Here is a 23,951-nt window from a genome sequence, read left to right on the forward strand (position 1 = left end):
CTATCAGTAAGTCTGATGAAGAAACTTTTTATGGCATTGATCGAGGGGCGTATGCGATGCATACTAGATCATCTAACTATTTACATGTGAATCGCGCCGGGGGCGGAGCGGCCTCAGCACATTATAGAGATAATGAAGCAGAAGGAAAAACGGTACCTCTCCTTGCTTTCAAACGGATTACATGAGTTGAAAACATTAGTTTTTTATATAAATTACTTCATTTAAAAGAGGAGATTTCAAGCTTCATAAAGACATATCTCACGTGCCTGTGTGAGAAGTATTCGCTGAGTTATGATTCATTTTCGGACGCGTTTCAGAATGGACTACACAGACAGAGAGAAGGCAGAACTCGCTTCGTGTTTATTTTTCTTTATTTGGCGAAAAGCACAACACTTTGTTTTTATTGTGAGTGTACACAAAAATAGTACACACTTAACAGGATAGATTGATGTATAACACAAGCATATAAGATAAAAATTTATATTTTTATTTTATTATTTTTTTGCACTCATACGGAAAAAAACGAGCCTATCGCGCCGGCGCGATAGCCGACCTCAGGGGGTTAAAGGCACACTATGCAGTTTCCGTTTTTCCTTAAACAGCGCCCCCTAGAGTCGCTGTGGAGTACTTGTATTTAATGTTACTGTTGTAAATACCACTCACACAGAGCCGTCTCTGCACTCTTCCGACCGCGCTTTCTTCGTTTTCTTCGTCGACTCTGCCATGATTCACGTCTGAAATGCGTGCTAGTGTCTTCAATAGAGGCTGCTTCATATGTTGTTGATGTATGTGACGTCGTGCCGTAAAGAAAGTCGTGATTCTCGTGAGATTTGGCGGGGCGCCACCTCTCAAACTTGCATTGCTGGTTTTGCCAGCGGCGTCCCACCAAACAAACCCTGCTTGCAATTCCGTTTAACTAGTGGTGCAAAACTCATATGTTTCATGTTTAAATTGTTACTATGGCATGAATCATAGGGTATTTCTATTGATGTAATGGACGTTTTCTTCTGTAAAGACTGTCAATGTTGTATGCTTCAGGTCTGTAAATCTACACACAGTGTCTCTGTGAGTCTTGTGAAATGATGGTGTCAGCTCTTGTGTGTTTTAATGCATCGGCTAATCCCGGAGGTGTGTCCGGGCCCGTAACCTGAGCACAATTTCACCCCTTAGCACTGCCGTTTCAGACTTAAAGTTACAGTAGATGTGCGTGTAACCTGAGTCAGGAGTGATGGGAGCTGATGAGAAATGAATGAAATTGATTTTGTTCTCATTCCCTCTGTGCTTCCAGAGTCTCTGTAGCATCTGTCAGAGAGAAACACACAGTATCTGAAGGAGAGTGTGTGTAATGGAGCTGTGATTGAGTTTGCATCCAGCCGAGTGGAGTGAGACACGTTTATCTTTAACTCCAGAGAGGATGAACAGTCTCTGTTCTTCTGTGAGAGGTCATTGAAGGCTTTTAGATCTTTATAGGAGGTTATAGGCCTACATAGTTATTAGAGGGGTTTTATTGACGGAAGAGAGTGTGTGTGTGAGTGTGTGTGTGTGTGTGTGTTTGTGTAATGAGAGATACAGCACACACACCTCACACCACACCAGCTGAAATAATCAGCCTTTGTACTGAGAAAACAGAACATTAATTTGTGTGTGTGGCCATTGTTTCCTGTCGTGTTTGTAGGTGGTCTCATTGATAAACCTCTGACACAGCTTTCACTAATATCAATTCTTTTTTACTTGATATACTTGATTATAAATAATGTGTTGACTGTTTAAAAATAAAGTGTGTAATTTATGGCGGTGTTTTGAGTCGAACCAAAGCTGTATTTAACGTCACAATCAAATGAAAGAATATATGTATATGCATATTTAATTGATGAGTTGTCAATACAATATATTATATAGGGTATGATTTTACCCCTAAATTCAGCATATGGACACAAAATAACTGCAAATCCACCTTTCGCTGCCTGGAGTCCAGTTGTTTCAATGAATTGCAGTGATCCATCTGCTTCTCTGTAAAAAATATACCTCAGATTTCTAGTCAAAACCTATATATAGAGTCAATTGCAAAGCTCTTTCCCGGTTTAGATGCGTTTTGTGTGTTTTTCACGGAAAACAAATGCTGTCGCTCAGTCTTTTTGCCACTCAGTGGGCGTAACCGCAGTCACTCCGGTCGACAGTGTCGTCATGCGCATACAAATTTTTTTTTATGTTATTGAGTTTTTGGGTTGCAAATTTAAAAAATGGCAGAAATTGCTTCTTTTTTTTTCTTCTTTTTTTTAATTGAGGAGAATTAGAGGTCATAAGCAAGTTTGTGTTTTTGTGGTTGCAAAAATATTTTTTAATCTGTGTTTGTGTGTGTTGTGTGTGTGAGAGAAATGTAAAAAGTGTATTTAGAATCACTGTGTGTTCCTTTGTTGTGTGTTAGCATGCTAATCGCTCAGGGGAGAAGAATGGCTTTTGTTTGTGTGTGTGTGAGTCAAAGTAAGAATGGTTTGTGAACAATACCAGCCTTCAGATCAACCGAGAGATTGGACTGTGTGATTGGACCCCCCCCCCCCCCCCCTCTCTCTCTCTCTCTCTCTCTCTCTCTCTCTCTCTCTCTCTCTCTCTCTCTCTCTCTCTCTCTCTCTCTCTCTCTCTCTCTCTCTCTCTCTCTCTCTCTCTCTCTCTCTCTCTCTCTCTCTCTCTATGATGTGCAAAGAGGAAGTTGGTCCAAGTAAGATTTTTTTTTTCTCTCAATATTTTTTTCAATTCATATGAGCTTTATTGGCATGACTGTGTGAAATGGCACAATATTGCCAAAGCAATAGACATATACAAAACAAATAATAAATAAAAGGGGAAAAAGGCACATATGTGTCCTTATTATAAATAAATATGTTATCACAATTAACACACAAAAAAAGACAAAGTGAATGAATCAAGAGAGCAGAGATAAAGGGAAGAGGGATATTTTCTCTCTCATTCTCGCTCTTTCCTCCTTGTCCTCTTAGTACCTGGTATGTGATTTGAATATATAAAGCGTTTCTTATTAATGTTCTAGGTGCGTGTGGGACTTTCCCCATTGGCTTTTCTCTCTGCTCAGGCTTCCCACTGCGACATTCCTGACTCATCTCTGCTCCGGCTCTCTCTATGCGTGACTGACATGATCTCATTCTCTGTGATGGGGTACTCTCGGCTTTTAAGGCATAGTACAATATGGCTTTTTCCATTGCCCACAAAGGAAGATCTTAGGCGGGATGTTCACACACTCTTAGTCTTTGCCATTTAATGAAAGTAAATTGGTCTGTCAAGATCCATAAATGAGAAAAATCACCACATGCAACTTGTTCAATCTGTTCCAAGTCTTCTGAAGATTTGTGCGAGAAACAAATGTAATTCCCTGAGCAATTTGCAGTTGCACATATTTAAATGTGTCCCGTCTGCATTATTCGATGTCTGAGCTTTGACAAAAGGGAAGATTAAAGGCAAATAACTACGGTACTTAATTGTCTTTTTTTGGTCTACTAATCCTTAATTCTGGAAATGTTTGCCTCTGTGATGTGAATGTGGGGGTGTTGATTCATTTGTGTTATCACTGTATGTGCTGAAGGGTGGATGTCATTCAGTACAGTGTTCAGGTTTACTGCGGTGTCGAAGCGAGGGCGTGTGTTTGTTATGTTTTAGTAGAATTTGGCTCATTCAAGCGGTTCCTTCTGGTTGGAATGACAGACTCTCAATGGAACGTCTTGTAAACAGTTTTGTATGCCAGTTTTCAGAGGGCTGAAGTCAGCCCCATGACTTCCAGTTGTTTTCTGGATTTATCTGTCCTGGTTGAAAGTTACTATGCTACTATACTACCTATAAAGATAACACTTCAATTCGCCAGACATTATGTATAATCACCTGTTTGTGTTTTTGTCTGTAGGTTGTGTAGTCTGACTTTGAAGAAGCTAGTTGTGATGAAGGAACTTGACAAAGAGCTGATTTCTGTTGTCATTGCAGTCAAGATTCAGGTACGTAGTGATCAGCAGTGTATATTGTTTTTCAGCATGTGTATAGATTTTTTTCCCCAACAAAGACCACAACATTTATAAGTATAAAGACAATAAACTAAACATTTTAAAAGGAATCATTTAAGTATTTAAAAAAATATATATAATTATACACTGCCCAGCCCCAAAAAAGGCACTGTTTTGATTTAAACAGGCAAATGCTTAAGAGTCTTGATGGAAATAATTGTTGTGATGTTATTTCCATCAAGAAGTGCATCCATTTTTGATCAAGATCTTGTATTGTAAAGTGTATTCTTGACTCTGTAAACTAAAGTCTCCTCCAGCACATCCCAAAAACTTTAAGGTCTGGACTCTTGATTCTTCATGCTCCCTCCCAACCATTCTTTCACAATTTGAGTCTGAGGCTTTGATCTTGGTTTTGTCATCCTGGAATATTGCCATGATGTGTTTTCCTACAAGGTTGTTTTAGAAATGAAAAGCTACACACTCCATCAGTTAGGGTTAGAAGAACTGTTGCCAAACATATAACATGCCTATTTAGCCTATTTAAATCCAAACAGCGACTTTTTTATTACACCATTGAAGAGTCTTACAAGCAATTACATTTTTAGAATTCAATTAAATAAATCTAATATATATCAACATCTGTGAAAATGTATATTTATGAATGAACACATTTTTGGCCAATACAGAAGGATGGGGACAAATTCCATTGGACAAAATTAGAAAAGCCAATCCAAAACACTCTGTAATAAACACAATTCCAAATTAAGTGGATAATTGTTTCTTTAAAGTGATGACAAAAGGAGCAATTGTATGAAATACAGATTGTGTGTTTGCTCCTGTGATGTAGGGCTCCAAGCGAATCCTGCGCTCTCATGAGATAGTGCTGCCCCCTGCTGGAGGGGTGGAGACTGATCTCGCTCTCACGTTCTCTCTACAGGTAAAGATATCCTCAAAACACACACTTTCAAATCGCTCAAGCATAAAAACAATGGCTCTGTTCCAAAACTGCCTAGTTGTCCACTGCCTAGACGGGCAGCTGCCTTGCTTGACAAAGAACGTCATGAGCGATTGATTTGGAACGCTCTGCATCATTCTTTGCAATCCATTATGGGAGTGCTTCCACCGCAGAGGATACATGATGTGCTGCCTTGGAATTTGGCCAAAAGGAAGGTATCGTAGAAACAACCTTTGCTTCAAATGCTCCCTGCGTAGACAGCTTACTAAGTTTTGAAACAGAGCCAATATTGTTCTCAATACATCATCATCATCATCATCATCTCAATGTGCACTGAATTATTTTAGAGTTTTTATTATGAAATTGAGTTTGATTTTCTTCTTTCTGTCCCATGTGTGCGTGTTTGTATGCGAGTAGTACCCTCATTTTCTGAAGCGCGAGGGAAATAAGTTGCAAATCCTGCTTCAGAGGAGGAAGAGGTACAAAAACAGAACAATTTTGGGTTACAAGACGTTGGCTGCTGGTTCTATAGACATGGCAGAGGTATTTCAGGTTTCTTACTGAGGTCAATAATCACTTTTGAAGCGCACACACATGCTAACATGCTGATTTGTTTGTGTGCAGGTGATGCAGCATCCTGCAGAAGGAGGGCAGGTCTTGGCTCTGTGCAGTAATCAGAAGGAGCTTCTGGGTAAAGTTGCCGAGATTTGGATCTATTCCCTGTCCAGTCAGCCGATAGACCACGAAGAGGCGGCCATTCTGGGACAGAAAATCAAATGTTCTGGTAAAAAGAAAAAACATCCAGCCATACAAATTAAGTTTTAATGAATTAGTCGATGGCATGTCCCTGACAATAACCAATTGTATTTTCTATATATATGACCAATTGTGTTTTCTATGTGTTTTGCTTCTTTATTGTGTATTTTAGCGTGACTGGAACTAGGGATGCGTAACCTGATATATTGGCACCTTAGTGGATATCAGCTATTTATTTGTTGGTTAATTTTTACGATTTCACCCGATTATTGGATGTTTAATTCTGCCATTAACTTAAAGGATAATTCTGGTATTTAGCACTTTGAGTCTCTTTTCTGGTTTGTTTTGGATGAACTAGAGTGGTGGACACAGAAATTTTGACGATGGGTCCTGTCTCGACTTTTTGACTCGTTTAGAATCGCCTTTGACCGCTTCAGAGTGGCTGGCTACGGGCATGCACGAACATGTCCTTAAAACAACCCTTAGCGTTCGTTTTCAAAACTGTGCAACTCACCGAGTGGTTAGTGGTGTTCGTTGATGATTAAAAACAAATATATCAGTGCAATGTATGATTTCAATCCGTGTTATTTGCTATAGTGGAACTATTTTTTCAGATACCTCACAACCGCGTATAAACTTCCGCTCGGTATTTGAGTCTGAAGCGCACTAATATCAACGAGCAATGAGTCCTCCAGCAGAAATCAATGGGATTTTATAAAATTCCAAATAAAACACGACAGAAACTGTATTTCGCTACGATGCTTGTTTTGGAACATCAACGAACACCACTAACCACTCGGTGAGTTGCACAGTTTTGAAAACGAACGCTAAGGGTTGTTTTAAGGACATGTTCGTGCATGCCCGTAGCCGCCACTCTGAAGTGGTCAAAGGCGATTCTAAGCGAGTCAAAAAGTCGAGACAGAACCCATTGTCAAAATTTCTGTGTCCACCACTCTAGTTCATCCAAAACAAACCAGAAAAGAGACTCAAAGTGCTAAAAACCGGAATTATCCTTTAAAGGTATAGTGATATATCATTGCAAAAATAAAATAGATTTATAATATTGTCCATTTATCGGTTATTGATCATTACCTATAAATAATTATTTGTATCTGTGCATTCCTAGCTGGAACGCTGTATTGACCAATCAGCATTCAGGACTTGATCTGTCCTTTTTATAATGTTGTTTGTTTGACTTGGTAGATAATTACTCAGAAGAAGAGTATGAAAGCTTCTCGTCAGAGCAGGAGGCCAGTGATGACGCAGCACAAGGACAGGTCATTACAAGCACACGCACAAATAAAGCAACCTCACTTCCCTTTCTTCTTGCTGACCCGTATTTGTACATGCTCCTTAGGATCTTGAGGATGACGAATACGAGATTAGGAAGCCCAAAAAGCAGAGGAGGTCAATAGTCCGGACGGCGTCAATCACCAGGGTAAGAACGCCAGAGAACAATGAGTTCAGTGAGCAGTCATCTCTTTCAGATGTGATCGTGTAGCCTACCAAACAGACTGTTAATATGAGCGTGTATGTTTATGTGTTTGTTTCTCTTTCTCCATTAGCAGCAGAACTTTAAGCAGCGTGTGGTGGCGTTGCTCAAACGGTTCAGAGTTTCTGATGAGGTTGGTGAATACAGAGTTTACTTGCTTAAAGTGCCCCTATTATGCTGTTTTCAGATATTACCTCTCATGTAGTGTACAAAATAGCTGTAATTGTCTGCTAAGTTAAAGATCAAAGTGCACAACAAACTATTTAGGTTTGTAACTTATTTGCGTAATGTCAGCCTATGATCGTCATTGGCTGCCTGTGAACAACATCTACTTTGACCCGCCCTCGAAAACTGTATTTGTAGCTGAGGCCTGAAGGAGTTTGGATCATGTTGTCGACATGTTCGAAAAGATGATGTTTTCTGCGCTGCAAAAGCAAATCCATTTTGCATGCTCTTCCAAAGGATGAGGACTTGGGCTCAAATTGATTATGGTAAAACCAACATCATCGTGACTGTTGGTATCACTGTATATAAAAGTGCTGAGGAAGCCTCCGGAGCTGAAATTCAGATATGGTAATGGGCGTTTTGTTTCCGACACGCTCTGTAGGCGTAGACCAATCACAACAGACTGGGGCATCTGACCAATCAGAGCAGAGTAGGCTGGCAGTAAGGAGGGGTTTAGAGAGACCGAGTCCTATATAGAATCATTTCAGACACTGTGAGAAAAGAGGTGATTTGTAATGTATATAATGAGGAAATATAAGTGTTGGATACACAAATAATGGGATTTGGGTTGACAGTGTGAATTTAGCCTAAGACTTCTCACCTCACACCTGACATAGGTAATTCAACATGTCACCTAAAAAAGTCATTTTATAAATGTTTAGTTGTGGGAAGATGATTTCTTCAATCAACTCTTGCATGATAGTGTTGAGTCTGAGATTTAGTGACGCTTAAGTGACTCCACAGATTAATTTAGCCATGCATGATCAGCACTGCTACGGAAACCGAAACCCTGTTAGCTGATAATCTTGCACAATGAGAGCAGGACTGGAACAAGGACTGTTCTGAACAGCATTGTAGCATACTGTTCTTTTGACATTATGCCAATGTATATATGCTGCATGCATGGAATAGCTGGATGAGCTACTATATTTGAATCTTATTTTTTGCCCACAATGCAAATCACTTGATTTAACCTTTAATTGTAATGTAATGTAATTTAAATGTAATTTCTTATTTTTTATATTGGACTGTAAATATTTACACGTTTTATACATAATTGGATTAAAATTCGATTATTTGCTGAATTAATCATGCAACGTGAGGTGGTCATGCGACATAATATAACAGCAAAGTAGCATACTATAGTTTACTATAATTGCATAATGCACAATATAGTAAAAAAAGGCAATATATAGTATATCCTCAATAAGCAGTAAGTTCTAGTATTCGGCTGCCCACAGCAAAGCAAACGCTTGCCACTTTGGGTTCAGAGGTCAGTCCTGTCTCAAGGACAGGACGTGTGTGTTGATGTGCAGAAGCAGCGGGGACAGAAACATGATCTCATCAGCATCATGTCTCAGATTACTTCCTGTTCTGACAATACGCTGATTCTTATTATGGAACACACTGAAGCCTGACTGAAGGTATTTTCAGCAATATTTTATTACAGGAAATTAAGCATTTTGAACACCAGTCAGTATGGTTACATTTTGGAATTTAATACTAGCTTACTACTTACTAAATACTGCTCAGTATATACTGTATACCGACTAATATTACAAAAACAATAGTATGAGAAACAATATTGTTATTATTTCATAAAACATATACAACTGTTGTCACATGACCTCCTAATGTTGCATTAATTTAGCAATTGGTATAGCAATTGGCAATAACAATGATGAACTTTATCTGAGACTTTCATTTTTCATCATCTTTTAGATTTTGAAAGCAAACTCTTTAAAATGGAATGTTAATATTTGATTTGAGACATTATTTACTCATTGTGTAATGATCATTTAGTTTATAACATCTAATGCAGAAATGACGTTAGTGCATTTAGCTCAATCAGCAGCAGCTTGTTAATATTTGAAGAAGCTGGATTTACACTGACCATTGATGGTTGCAAACTAAGTCCTTGATTGATTTCCTCTCTCATTAATATTATTCAGGAACATCACATGCCGCTTTGGGATCGATTCCCCTGCAGCTGAGTCTGAGCACTTTCTGTTTTATCAGATTATGCTTAACCCTCTGTCTCTGTCTCTGTCTCATCTACTGGCCGTCTCCCATGCAGTTCAAATGAGGAATACATGTTTAAATGTTTGTAGGTGTTGGACTCGGAGCAGGACCCAGCCGAGCCGCCTCCAGAGGTAGAGGAAGATCTAGATCTGGATCTAGAGAGTTTGGAGTTTGAGAATCCGAGTGACAGTGGACCGGATCTGGATGATGATGAAAGCGTTCTCAGCACCCCAAAACCCCAACTCAAGTATGTTGAGGAGAGAGTTTGTTCATTAGTGTATGTGTAGTGCCTATTTTAATATTGAGATGTGTGTTGTTTTATTAACCGTGTGTGTGTGTGATTTAGGCCATATTTCGAAGGAATTTCTCTATCCAGCTCTCAGACAGAAATTGGCAGCATTCACAGCATTAGGAGTCACAGAGAGCCGCCCAGTCCAGTAAGAACACACTCATGTGTTTAGTAGATATTGAAATAAGCACATAACATAAACTTATATTGTCTTATATTGTTTTTTATTATTCACAAAAGAACAAAATAAATAAATTGAAACATTTATTCAGGAAGATCAGCAAGGACAATTGCTGTTCTTTTAAACTTTCTTTTGAATATATATATATATATATATATATATATATATATATATATATATATATATATATATAATATGTGTGTGTGTGTATATGTACAGTGAGGAAAATAAGTATTTGAACACCCTGCTATTTTGCAAGTTCTCCCACTTGGAAATCATGGAGGGGTCTGAAATTGTCATCGTAGGTGCATGTCCACTGTGAGAGACATAATCTAAAAATTGTACACCTCCACAAGGCTGGAAATGGCTACGGGGAAATTGCCAAGCAGCTTGGTGAAAAAAGGTCCACTGTTGGAGCAATCATTAGAAAATGGAAGAAGCTAAACATGACTGTCAATCTCCCTCGGACTGGGGCTCCATGCAAGATCTCACCTCGTGGGGTCTCAATGATCCTAAGAAAGGTGAGAAATCAGCCCAGAACTACACGGGAGGAACTGGTCAATGACCTGAAAAGAGCTGGGACCACCGTTTCCAAGGTTACTGTTGGTAATACACTAAGACGTCATGGTTTGAAATCATGCATGGCACGGAAGGTTCCACTGCTTAAACCAGCACATGTCAAGGCCCGTCTTAAGTTTGCCATTGACCATTTGGATGATCCAGAGGAGTCATGGGAGAAAGCCATGTGGTCAGATGAAACCAAAATAGAACTTTTTGGTCATAATTCTACTAAACGTGTTTGGAGGAAGAAGAATGATGAGTACCATCCCAAGAACACCATCCCTACTGTGAAGCATGGGGGTGGTAGCATCATGCTTTGGGGGTGTTTTTCTGCACATGGGACAGGGCGACTGCACTGTATTAAGGAGAGGATGACCGGGGCCATGTATTGCGAGATTTTGGGGAACAACCTCCTTCCCTCAGTTAGAGCATTGAAGATGGGTTGAGGCTGGGTCTTCCAACATGACAATGACCCGAAGCACACAGCCAGGATAACCAAGGAGTGACTCTGTAAGGAGCATATCAAGGTTCTGGCGTGGCCTAGCCAGTCTCCAGACCTAAACCCAATAGAGAATCTTTGTAGGGAGCTCAAACTCCGTGTTTCTCAGCGACAGCCCAGAAACCTGACTGATCTAGAGAAGATCTGTGTGGAGGAGTGGGCCAAAATCCCTCCTGGAGTGTGTGCAAACCTGGTGAAAAACTACAGGAAACGTTTGACCTCTGTAATTGCAAACAAAGGCTACTGTACCAAATATTAACATTGATTTTCTCAGGTGTTCAAATACTTATTTGCAGCTGTATCACACAAATAAATAGCTAAAAAAAAATCATACATTGTGATTTCTGGATTTTTTTTTTAGATTATGTCTCTCACAGTGGACATGCACCTACGATGACAATTTCAGACCCCTCCATGATTTCTAAGTGGGAGAACTTGCAAAATAGCAGGGTGTTCAAATACTTATTTTCCTCACTGTATATATGTATGTATATATATGTATGTATGTATGTATGTATATATATATATATACATATACATATATACATACACATATACATATATATATATATATATATATATATATATATATATATATATATATATATATATATATATATATATATCCTCCTGGGACCCAAGAATAGACTTTTGTCCACTGTAGTGGACATTATATTTTAGTGAATTTCTCTGACGTCATACATGTCACATGACACAACCTGGGTGTCCTGTAAAGAGCACATTCAGGACTTTTCAGAGATACCAAATGTTTGGAGGTTTCACCATGAAAACAACTTCTCCTTGGTCTTTAAAAATGTCTGACATTAATTTAGTGATCAAATGTAGCATTCTTATGGAAATATAATAATATATTGTAATTTTAATTTAAATTGGACTACTTTTCAAATTGTATTTCATAAAACAACATCTCAGGAAAATGTTAAGGGGTTTCAAATAAAAAAAATATTTTCTGTTACAGAACAGGGCGTTGATTTCAAACGTGTCCACTGTAGAGCACACCAGGACTTAAATCATGTTTATCAGGCATTTTGTGAGACACAACAAGTGAATATGGAAATAAATTATACATCAATATTCCTATGAAATATTAGATATTATTATTAAAATGTTGCCAATTATTACTCCAATTATTACACTTATTTTTTCATTAAATGTTGCTCCAAGAACACATTAAGGTGCAAATTAGATACAGTTTATATATACATTGCATTGAATGGGAATATTAATTTATGGACATTTTACCCACATATTGCATAATGTAAAATGGTGTATCAATTCATTCCGTTATTTCTTTCATAACATAGTTGAGAATAATCTTTATACAAATTTTGGTTGAAAAAATCCTGAAACCCCCAAATTTATTGGTGATTGAAAAAAAAATCCCATTGTTTTTGCCTATACATATAATTTCATGTCATTTTATTTTTTAAACAACTTAGTCCTGGCGTCCACTACAGAGGACATAGCATAACTTATGAATAAAATATTATTTTGCAAAAATGTTTTTTTACCATTTGTTTATTGTGATCTAAACAGTGTGATGACATGGAAAAAAACTAAATTCAAAAAACTTTTTTTTCTGGGTCCCAGGAGGTTAAATATATATATATATATATATATATATATATATATATATATATATATATATATATATATATATATATATATATATATATATATATATATATATATATATATATATATACACAGTTTACACAAAAATATTAAACCGCAGAACTATTCTCAACATTTTCAACACCAAATAAATCAGCATATTAGAATGATTTCTGAAGGATCATGTGACACTGAAAATTCAGCTTTGCCATCACAGGAAAAAAATACATTTTAAAATGTATTAAAATAGGAAAAAGTTATTTTAGAATGTAATAATATTTCATAATATTAGCGTTTTTACTGTATTTTTATCTGCTGAGCATTGAAGACTTATCTTACCAACCCAACATTTTTGTACTGTAATATATATATCAATTTTTAACCACCTTTCCCTGTGAGGAGAAAGGAGCAGCTAGATTAGAAACACAAAGACTCCAGTTCATTTCCTCAGCTAACTCTCTACTTCTTTCTCTCTTTCTCTGTTCAGATGGATCCTGATAAAATAAGGGCTGGAGGTGGGAAGTTTCAGATGGATAATGAATCTGATCATATTTCTATGGTATGTCCTTCATTACCACAAGATATTCACTGAATATCAGATCAAGACTCGCGCGTTCATCTGCTCTGAGATGAGCTCTAACAGACACTGTAAAGCTGAATCATGGCTTAAGACTCACTCACATTGAATCAACATGTGGAGTAAACAGGATGCTACAGTGTAAAACAATGTTATTTTGTATACATGTCCAAACTAGGACTAGGTCAAATATAAAATATATAACTTATGCAGAACAAACACAGAACCAAACGCAGCATATATACAGGGAGAACTAAACAAGGTTGGGCTAATCTAAGGAAAGAGTAATGAAGGTCAAACTGAACTGAAACAAAAGACACAGGAATGAAAACACAAAGAAACCAAACATGACCCTGACAATATTATATGGTGTATATATAGTGTTTTTGAAGTTTTATTATGTGTGTCTCTGGGTTTTAGGGTCATCCTGAGGTTGTGACTCCTACCACAGAATTGGAGATGATGGACAACATGGACACTTTCATGGAGAGGTTGCCTCCAACTGGCCGGATGACCAAAACGGAGTCACTCATCATTCCATCCAACCGGTGAGGATACACAAATCACTGCGGTTAATGTATGAGGGTACACATTTTGAGTTAAAGAGAGCTTAATAGATTGTTACTATTTTAGATGACTATTTTTCAAGATGCTGTACATTTAACTTAGTTTTGTTTGTGTGTGTGTCTGTATTAAAAAAAGTTCTGCAATACGAACAACTTTCTGTCTTGATCTGAAGGGTGGAGCCAAAGTTGGCAGGGCGACGGGGGCGGAGCACATCACTTAAAGAGAGGCAGCCCAGTCGACCGCCCAACGAGAGAGCCAACAGCCTGGACAACGAGCGCTCGCTTGACACACGCTGCCACCTACAGGTCAGATAGAACCTTGCTACATACAGCAAATGCACTCTAGTTACTGAACAGAAGCAGCAGGTTGTTACTTTATTTTTAAATTTTGGTCCCTGTTGTGGTTAGATTCCACGTAAAACTGTTTACGACCAGCTGAACCACATCCTGGTGTCAGACAGCTATCTTCCCGACAGCATCATCCTCATCAACACCTCAGACTGGCAGGGCCAGGTATGATTGACAGCTGTCAGTACAGCATCACAGTTTTTGCCAATTATCATTGGTAGATTTTGGCCGGTGACCTAAAACATATATTTATATATAATGATATTATTATAATTATTATTATTATCATAATGATAAATACACAAAAAGTTGGTAGGGCTGGTAATTTTTTTTAAAGGTTTTTGTCTCTTACACTTACCAAGGCATTTATTTAATCAAAAATACAACAAAAAAAAAAACAGTATTTAATTTTTTAAATAATTATTTTTGTTAATGTATTTTAAATGTAATTTATTCCTGTGATTGCAAATCTGAATTTTCAGCATAATTACTCAAGTCTTCAGTGTCACATGATCTTTCAGAAATCATTTTAATATGCTGATTTGGTAATAAAAAGAAATGTTTCTTGTTTCTGTGGAAACCATACATTAAATAATTTAATGAAAGTACTTCATCTCATCTGATTATTGTCGTCTTTTTATTAACTTAAATGACTCAAAGTAAAAGACAAGATCATGAATAATACCATACATAAGAATCATAGCATATGAATTATAAGTCTGTCATCAGTACTAGAATAGCTTCAACTCTTGGCTCTTTTCCTCTCTTTTTCTCTCAGTATGTATCTGAGATGTTACAGAATCACGGTCTTCCTGTTGTGTGTACATATACCATGGCTGACGTACAGGCAGCGTTCAGCACCATCATCGCTCGCATACAGAGATTGTGAGTCACTTAGTCACACTGAAGCAAAGAGTCACACATACACATTAAATTATTTTTGCCATTTAATTTTACAGTTTTATCCAGGATAGTAACACACTATGTACCCCCCTGTTTCTCTTTTTGTCATTCTCTCTAGTTGTAACAGTAACTCAGTCACACCGACTCCAGTGCGGATCGGAGTAGCAGGAGCTCAGCATTACCTGTCTGCAGTTTTGCGTTTGTTTGTGGATCACTTGACACATAAAACCCCCGACTGGCTCGGATACCTGCGATTCCTCATCATCCCTCTCGGTGAGTGCAGGAGTTAGAGGAAAAAATTAGCAGGCACTGACCAATAAAACACTACCAGAAGCGCTAAAAATGTGTGTGTAATGTGTGTAGGGGTTCATCCAGTGGCTAAATATCTGGCCAGTATAGACTACAGATATAACAGTCTGTTCCAGGACTCGGCATGGAGAGATCTTTTCCACAAACCAGAAGCACCATCCTCAGGTAACTGTCTCTCTCTGATAGTCACTCACTCTCAATTCTATCCATCTGTAAATAAATACAAATATTTATTTGCATATTACAAATATAATAATACTCTATTTACTTTTATGTAAATACACACACGCATATATATATGTATGTATGTATGCATGTATGTATGTATATGTAAATATATATATATATATATATATATATATATATATATATATACATATACATATACACATACACATACACACACACACACACACACACACACACACACACACACACACACACACACACACACACACACACACACACACACACACACACACACACTGACTCACACATGCACACAAACACATTTTTTTCCATGTCCATGGTGACCTAATTTGAGGTTTGCATGAGGAAACAAGCTCATAAATCATACAGAATGAGATTTTTTGAAAATGTAAAATTGCAGAAAGTTTTGTGTGATGGGTAGGGTTAGTGTAAGGGTATAGAATATACAGTTTATATTACGTCTAAAGATAGGAAACCAGATGTGTGTGTGTGTGTGTGTGTGTGTGTTAACTTCCAGAGAACTGCAGTTAAAGACTAACACATGCTGAAAACATTTCAGAGTCAAACATAACAAACGAGTCAACATGCACATGCATCTCTTTTCCTTGTAAGAACAACTGACCTACATTTTCCTACTTTCTCACTGAATATCTTTCACACACACACACACACACACACACACACACACACACACACACACACACACACACACACACACACACACACACGCACACGCACGCTTATCAGAAACACAAGCATTTAGTTGCTCCAGCTGCAGAAACACCTACTTTAGTACAATGTGTCTTTATTTTTAAAACATTATAAATGCCCCACAAATACACCTATGCATACAGTGAGCAACACACTTGATGAATGAATATCACTATATTAGATGAGGAAAACAAAAAAATCAAACAAGGTGGCATTCATTTTAAGGACAGCAGATACATCTTTAAATCCATTAAGTAAAATAGGCAAATAAAAATATCCAAATGATCATGAGACCCTACATTATTTCTAGGTGACCTACTTATTGTTAAACAATATAGATATATCTATAAGTATATAGACTTTCTCTTTTTCTCTGTCAACGTCTTTCTCCAGCAGTTCAGGACAGTCCAGATATTGTTTCCAGAGTGACACAGTACATGTTAGGAGCAAATGGAGCTCACCAGTTGCCCATAGCAGAGGCCATGCTCACCTACAAGCAGAAAAGGTAATACACACGCACAGTGCAGCCCTGGTCCATATTTACTGTATATAAAGGAATGAAAAAGTTCAGAGAAGGCAACATAAATGCTCTGCTGAACACACTGAATATGGAATATAAAAATATGGAATATTTTTAACGTTACCACTTTATAATAAAACATATTCAAAGATTATAAGTGTCTACAATTGTATTTGGCTAAATACAATTTGAAAATATCAATAAACTATTGATATAAAAGTGCTTTGAATATGTGTTATTAAAGGCTGGGTTCATTTTCAGGTGCTCTGAAGATGCAGATATCTGGTTTTCTACTCAAAAACTGGATTCACTCGATTCATTTTGTGCATTTTTCCAGATATCTGCATCTTTTTCCATGAGCATCCTTTTCCTTAAAGTCATGTTTTGTAAAGAAAGCATGTGAATGTCAATGTTTATCATCTCTGTCTGTGAATAACATACTTTATTTCTCTTTATTTTTTTATTTTCCTTGCCCTCTCTGAAGGAAAAAGAGCTTTCATTTTGATTTTGCACTAAGGTATTGTGGTCCTCCTGCCTGTGCTGATACTGTAGCCAATCAGATACATATCATCTTCGGCCTCTCTCTCTCTCTCTCTCTCTCTCTCTCTCTCTCTCTCTCTCTCTCTCTCTCTCTCTCTCTCTCTCTCTCTCTCTTTTCTCTCTCTCTCTCTCTCTCTCTCTCTCTTTTCTCTCTCTCTCTCTCTCTCTCTTTTCTCTCTCTCTCTCTCTCAATTTCAATTTTCAATTTCAATTTCAATTTCATGTTGCTTTATTGGCATGACAAAAAAAAATGCATCTGTGTTGCCAAAGCATAAGAACAAATATAAACAACAACAAGGAGTTAATACATCTGATATAGTACAAGTAAACAGGACAATTATGATGTAGATGCAGATACTAAACACATTCTGTGCATGTCCCTCAAAGGGTACATTGAAACAATAATATATATATATATATATATATATATATATATATACACACATACACATACACATACACATACATATATATATATGTATATATATATGAATGTATATACTCTCTCTCTCTCTTTTCTCTCTCTCTCTCTCTCTCTCTCTCTATATATATATCTCTAGCTCATCTCATCTCATCTCATCTCATATAGCACCAACGTTGAGTTATGGCTGAGGGAGAGCAGAGAGACACTTTTGAAACTCTAGAGATTCTATCCACACTTTGATTCGTGGGAAATTCTGGGTCAAAACAGTTCAGTGTGCTCTCAGGGTTTCTCTAAAATTGGTCAATCTCCTTCACCTTGTGCTGTCTTTGGAATCAGCCATTAAATTTTATAATGAAAGGCTGCTGTGTGGAATGAATCTGAAGGTTTTATTGGATCTCTTGCTGTCCTGGGATATGAATATCACCTCCATCATCCTCTGAACACCTCCGATGTCCTTCAGCAGAGCAGTGTAATCTTCTCATAACATTAAAAACTAAATGTCCTCCCAGGACCCAGAAAAAATAGCTTTTGGAAAATAGTTTTTGGAGAATAAGAAGCATTTATTCCATGTCCTCTGTTGAGGACTTCAGAACTCAGTTATGAATTTTTTTTTGGCACAAATATAACAAAAAATTATGTTTATACACGTTTCAGGCAATTTTCGTTCTTTAACACATTCTTCTTTAATAATGATCGAATAAAAACATTGTTAATTGCTAATAAAAAATAATTTTATTATCTAAATTTCTGGGTCCCAGAGGATATTCTCAATTTGAATAGCAAAGTAAAGGATGCAAATTATTTCAAATGATTCCACTTTTATAAAAAAGACAAAGAAATGATCAAAAGACAAAAGAAGGTGAACAGACCTTAAGATGGAGGTAAAATTCATTCATTTTCTTGTCTTGGCTTTTTCATTTTTCTCTCTTCTAGTGATCTCTCTCTCTATCTGTCTCTCATCTGGGCAAACAACCTAAACTGCACAACACACACACACACACACACACACACACACACACACACACACACACACACACACACACAGTCTTGATTCTCCAAGCAGGTGCTTGAAGTATTGCTGCTGATATTGGCTGATTTCTCAGTTTTTGGTTTCATCTGTGTCCCTTTATGCTCTGGTGCGCAGAGCAATAAAACATCTGTTACGCTTTTCACTGAGAGCAGCTTCTATTTCTGCTCAGATGAACTCAATGAACTCCCTATATTTGAGCTTGTGTTGTGTTCTTGGGGTGGTTCATTGGCACAGAGATTATTTATTATTTCGGTTCTCTTATAATTTGCTTCTGGTTCTGGGTTTTGCTCTGCTCTTCCATCAGAGATGGTTTAACAAAGCATGAGATTTCAGTCTGAATGAATATATATATATATATATATATCCCAATTTTATGCTGAATAGAGTGGCCATTTTATGATATATTTTATTGTTTGTAGTATACAAGTTATTGTACATCACATTATTTTTTGTTGCTAGATCTATAATCTCTGCTTTAGACCACCTCTGGTTCAGTTAGCCTAAATCTGAGCTCTGATTGGCTGAGAATGCTGCTTTCTTTCAGTTTTTCTTTCTTTCTGGGAGCTTCTATGGAGTGGATGGGCCAGTGGCAGAACGGCAACAATTGATTGGAATTACACAGGCTTGTCTCGCTTCACAGCGTTTCTTTGCAGCATGCCTGAACGAATCCAATGCCAAATTCAGTGTTAGAAGCCTTTTCTCCTCAGAGATCAATTTTTTTTTTTTTAATAGATCAATGTTCTTTAATAGATGCAATCTACGATGTCTCAGAAAGATACTATGGATGTGGTTTAGCATGGGGGGCATTCTGGTTGTTACTATAATTTCTCATTCATTTCTAGGGAGAAAATAAAACTTGATAGATTTGTATTTATAAAGAAAAACACTCCAAAATAGTTTTTTGTCCTTCAAATAAACCCAAACATCAAAAACTGAGTTTTTGTTTGGACTTTATGTGTATGTTTATGTGAACTTTGTGTTTTTGACAAGCGTGTGTGTATTTGAAAGTTTAAGCGCAATAAGACTTGAAAGAGAACTAGTTTTAATACTCACGGGACGCGCCGTCTGACAGCCAGCTTTGGATGTGTGCACTCAGAAATATTTGAAGTTTAGACTTATATGGCTTTAAAACGCACGCAAATAATAAACGTTCATGATGATAAAGAAATGCAATAAGAGCGTGACCGCGAAAGAGACGATAATCAAAACCAAACAGATGTTTTAGATGTTTAGAGTATCAGAGGCACGAGCTGTAAAGGGGAGCAGCAGTTCATTTGCATTTAAAGATACAAACAACATGTTTTTCCTTCCACTCAAAAATGGGCATTTACAACATGGTATAATAATTGATCTGTGGGGTATTTTGAGCTGAAACTTCAGACACATTCTAGGGGCAACTGAGACTCAAGTTACATCTAGTAAAAGGGGGCATAATAGGTCCCCTTTAATGTGATATATTTGTGTGGTGTTTTACATATTTAGAAGTGTTTTCTTTCTAAAATAGTAAAATTTCTTCATAGAAGTGAATGGGTAACTATGCTAACCAGGATTTGTTTCCCCTTGAGGGTGGGCGGGGCCTTTTTGCTCACTGTATTCATTTAACAGTCAGTAAACAATGTGTTCATAGACTCCTTTTTTCTTCACAGTCCTGATGAAGACTCGAGCCAGAAATTTATCCCTTTTATTGGGGTACGTCGTCCATTTACAATTAAGCTTTATTGTTTTATGCTATTTTATTTGCTGTATTTGACATATTTGATTTCAACTTGTCTGTCTGCAGGTGGTGAAAGTGGGGATTGTTGAACAGACTTCTGCCACATCTGGTTAGTTATACTGTCAATGTATTAAATAGGGCTGTCAATTGAACATGTTAACTCTGTAAAGCCTGACGTGTGAAATGATTGTAAGGAAAGTCACATGGAACAAATTTTGAAATGGAAAAAAAGTAAAAAAAAATTGCAAATTGAGCAATAATATGCAGTTTGGTCAATATGTCAGTTTGGATATTTATACGGCAAAAAAGTTAGATTAAATTCTAAAAGAGATCTTATGAAAACATATACTGCAATGCAATAGAATTATGAGTGAGTTATACAAAGAAACGTTCCTCAAAAGCCTGATGTATCAAAATTGATGCATGATTTTTCAAAAAAATTATGTTTGGATAATCAAGTAATCCTACGTGGCTTCAGTCCAGTAAGTGTTCATCTTGAAATATTATTAACAATATAAAAGTGTATTTGATAAAACCATTAAAGATTTCATTTCACATTTAGAATTATACTAAAAGGCCTATTAATAAAAAAAGTATGAACTAGTAATCAAAGGGTAATTTAGAGGCCTAATAAATCTGCATATCAAATATACGATTCAATGTGATTTATAGACCTTATGTAGCCACGCCCCTTTTCCGTTTTCTGTTTCTACAGCATGAAGACCTTACGGATTTATGAATGAACCGCTAGTTTTAAAATCTTCCCGGTCTACTGACATTTGTGATGACATCCGCTTTAAACATTGCAACGCTCATGATAACTTTTGTTAACTCAACAATAAGTAAATCTACTTCACCAGCTACTTTTCGACATTACTTTTCGACTGCAATGCCATAGAAATATACAGAGCTACCGCAAAAACAGAAGGCGCATAAGGTCTCTGGTGCATAAGGTCTATAGGGTTAAGAAAGTAAATATGTATTTTAAAAACTGCTAACAGCCCTAAAATTTTATATAAAATATATCTGTGCATGTGATCATGTGTTCATAGGCGATTCAGATGACGCTGCTCCTGTGGGATCTACTCTTCTCTCTTCTACTCCACCAGCACAGATCTCCCCATTACTGAAAGAGGCATCTCCAACGCCTCCCTCCTCTCCCTCTGTACATTTGTTCAGGTACTAAAACACACAGTGCTAGGTGTCTGATATCTCTTTAGTCTTCTATTTCTTCAACTTGTGTGTGTGTGTGTGTGTGTGTGTGTGTGTGTGTGTGTGTGTGTGTGTGTGTGTGTGTGTGGCTGCAGTTCTCCTGGAGGGGGCCAGGGGGAACTGATGGGTCTTCAGGTTGATTACTGGATTGCTCCGTCAGAAAGGAAGAAAGAAGTGGAGAAGAGAGACTCCTCTGGCAAAAACACGCTGAAGTGCACCTTCCGCTCGCTGCAGGTTAGCCGCCTCCCACTGGGCGGAGCAGAGATTACACATCAGCCGACCATGTCCATGACTGTTGTCACCAAAGAGAAAAATAAAAAGGGTAAGACCTGAAAACGTAATTGCACAGTGCCGCTTTACATTATAGCAGCACATTTCATTGAATAAGCATTAAAAACATTCTGTCTCTGTGTTCAGTGATGTTTCTGCCTAAAAAGACCAAGGATAAGGAGGCGGAGTCTAAGAGTCAGGTGATAGAGGGCATAAGTCGACTCATCTGCACAGCCAAACAACAGCAGACCATGCTGAAAGGTGATCAGCCAATCAGAATTCATCAAAGTAATCACTACAACTTTCAATAAAATCAGAAAACTTTGCTTAAATGGGTCATATCATCATCATCATCATCATCATCATCAGTTCATTCGAAAACATACTGCACAACAGCCCGAAGAGTAACTAAGCTGCAAAAGTGGCACATTTCAATGCAAATAGTTTTGTGGATCTGCAACAAAGTAATGCCAGTCCTGCAAAGACACTGTTATTGAAGAATAGGGCTGTTAAAAGTTACATTTATAATGCAAACCAACAGCTCTTAAACATTGACTAGCAATATATAAATGGACTTAAGGGATTTAAAATGAATAATGAAAATAATTTAGAAAATGACCCCTTTAAGTAATCAGTGTATACACTTGACAATTAAATTAAATAATAATTATTATTTTATATTTAATAATAATAAATGATATACAGTTCAAAACTTTGGGATCATTTTTTAAAGTAATTAATACTTTTATTCAGCATTAATACTTTTATTTATTATCAAATTTGACATTGTTACAAAAGAGTTAATTTTCAAACAAATGCTGTTCTGTTCATCAAAGAATCCTGATTTTTTTCTTCTTCACCGTTTCCACTTAAATATTAACCAGCACAATAATAATAAGAAATGTTTCTTGAGCATCAAATCAGCATATTAGAAGGATTTCTGAAGGATCATGTGATACTGAAGACTGGAGGAATGATGCTGAAAATTCACAGGAATAAATTACGTAAAGAAGTACATTAAAATAGAAAACAGTTATTTTAAATTGTTATAATATTTCACAATATTACTGTTTTATTGTCATTTTGATAAAATAAATGGAGTGTTTGGTGCGCAGGAAAGTTATTTTATAACTTTTTCCAATATTTTCAATATATTTTAAATATTATTGCTTACAGACCCCAAACTTTTGAACGGTGGTGTGTGTGTATGTGTGTATATATATATATATATTGCCAAAATCATTGAATTCAGGTGTTCCAATCACTTCCATGGCCACAGTTGTATAAAATCAAGCACATAGGCATGCAGACTGCTTCTACAAACATTTGTAAAAGAATGGGTCGCTCTCAGGAGCTCAGTGAATTCAAGAGTGGTACCGTGATAGGTTGCCACCATTGCAATAAGTCCATTCATGAATTTTCCTCACTACTAAATATTCCTTTGGTCAACTGTTAGTGGTATTATAACAAAGTGGAAGCATTTGGGAACAACAGCAACTCAGCCACGAAGTGGTAGGCCACGTAAAAACCACAGAGCGGAGTCAGCGCATGCTGAAGAGCACAGTGCGAAGAAGTCGCCAACTTTCTGCAGAGTCAATAGCTACAGACCTCCAAACTTCATGTGGCCTTCAGATTAGCTCAAGAACAGTGCTAGAGAGCTTCATGGAATGGGTTTCCATGGCCGAGCCGCTGCATCCAAGCCTTACATCACCAAGTGCAATGCAAAGAGTGGTGTAAAGCTCGCCGCCACTGGAGTCTAGAGCAGTGGAGACGTGTTCTCCGGAGTGACGAATCACACTTCTCTATCTGGCAATCCGATGGACGAGTCTGGGTTTGGCGGTTGCCAGGAGAAACGGGACTTGCCTGACTGCATTGTGCCAAGTGTAAAGTTTGGTGGAGGAGGGATTATGGTGTGGGGTTGTTTTTCTGGGGTTGGGCTTGGCCCCTAATTCTTAATGCTTCAGCATACCAAGACATTTTGGGGATGGCCCCTTCCTGTTC

At 37.3% G+C, this 23,951-nt stretch overlaps 1 protein-coding gene across 18 annotated transcripts in view; it reads left to right on the top strand.

Moving 5' to 3' along the window:
* pacs2 (phosphofurin acidic cluster sorting protein 2) overlaps nt 1-23,951 on the top strand; it is a 40,781-nt gene that overhangs the window by 15,074 nt on the left and 1,756 nt on the right. For 3 of the 18 annotated variants that reach the window (XR_013819503.1, XR_013819507.1, XM_079854903.1), the window contains exons 2-24: nt 3,908-3,995; nt 4,849-4,938; nt 5,374-5,499; nt 5,581-5,740; nt 6,916-6,989; nt 7,070-7,150; nt 7,278-7,337; nt 9,541-9,698; nt 9,798-9,888; nt 13,104-13,175; nt 13,614-13,741; nt 13,933-14,065; nt 14,168-14,272; nt 14,886-14,992; nt 15,129-15,283; nt 15,374-15,484; nt 16,634-16,745; nt 17,245-17,277; nt 20,401-20,443; nt 20,535-20,577; nt 21,521-21,647; nt 21,776-22,002; nt 22,098-22,211. Coding sequence is in view for 11 of the 18 variants with exons in the window: in XM_079854903.1 (XP_079711029.1) it covers nt 3,908-3,995; nt 4,849-4,938; nt 5,374-5,499; nt 5,581-5,740; nt 6,916-6,989; nt 7,070-7,150; nt 7,278-7,337; nt 9,541-9,698; nt 9,798-9,888; nt 13,104-13,175; nt 13,614-13,741; nt 13,933-14,065; nt 14,168-14,272; nt 14,886-14,992; nt 15,129-15,283; nt 15,374-15,484; nt 16,634-16,745; nt 17,245-17,277; nt 20,401-20,443; nt 20,535-20,577; nt 21,521-21,647; nt 21,776-22,002; nt 22,098-22,211 (2,438 nt within the window). In the remaining 7 variants the exon portion in view is untranslated. Of the gene's footprint in view, nt 1-3,907; nt 3,996-4,848; nt 4,939-5,373; nt 5,500-5,580; nt 5,741-6,915; nt 6,990-7,069; nt 7,151-7,277; nt 7,338-9,540; nt 9,699-9,797; nt 9,889-13,103; nt 13,176-13,613; nt 13,742-13,932; nt 14,066-14,167; nt 14,273-14,885; nt 14,993-15,128; nt 15,284-15,373; nt 15,485-16,633; nt 16,746-17,244; nt 17,278-20,400; nt 20,444-20,534; nt 20,578-21,520; nt 21,648-21,775; nt 22,003-22,097; nt 22,239-23,951 lie in introns of all 18 variants that reach the window. The other 15 variants (XR_013819504.1, XR_013819509.1, XM_079854898.1 and 12 more) reach the window with 10 other exon arrangements.

The sequence above is a fragment of the Squalius cephalus genome (genome assembly GCF_949319135.1).
Source record: "Squalius cephalus genome assembly, chromosome: 21".
In the NCBI taxonomy this organism is placed as follows: Eukaryota; Metazoa; Chordata; class Actinopteri; order Cypriniformes; family Leuciscidae; genus Squalius; species Squalius cephalus.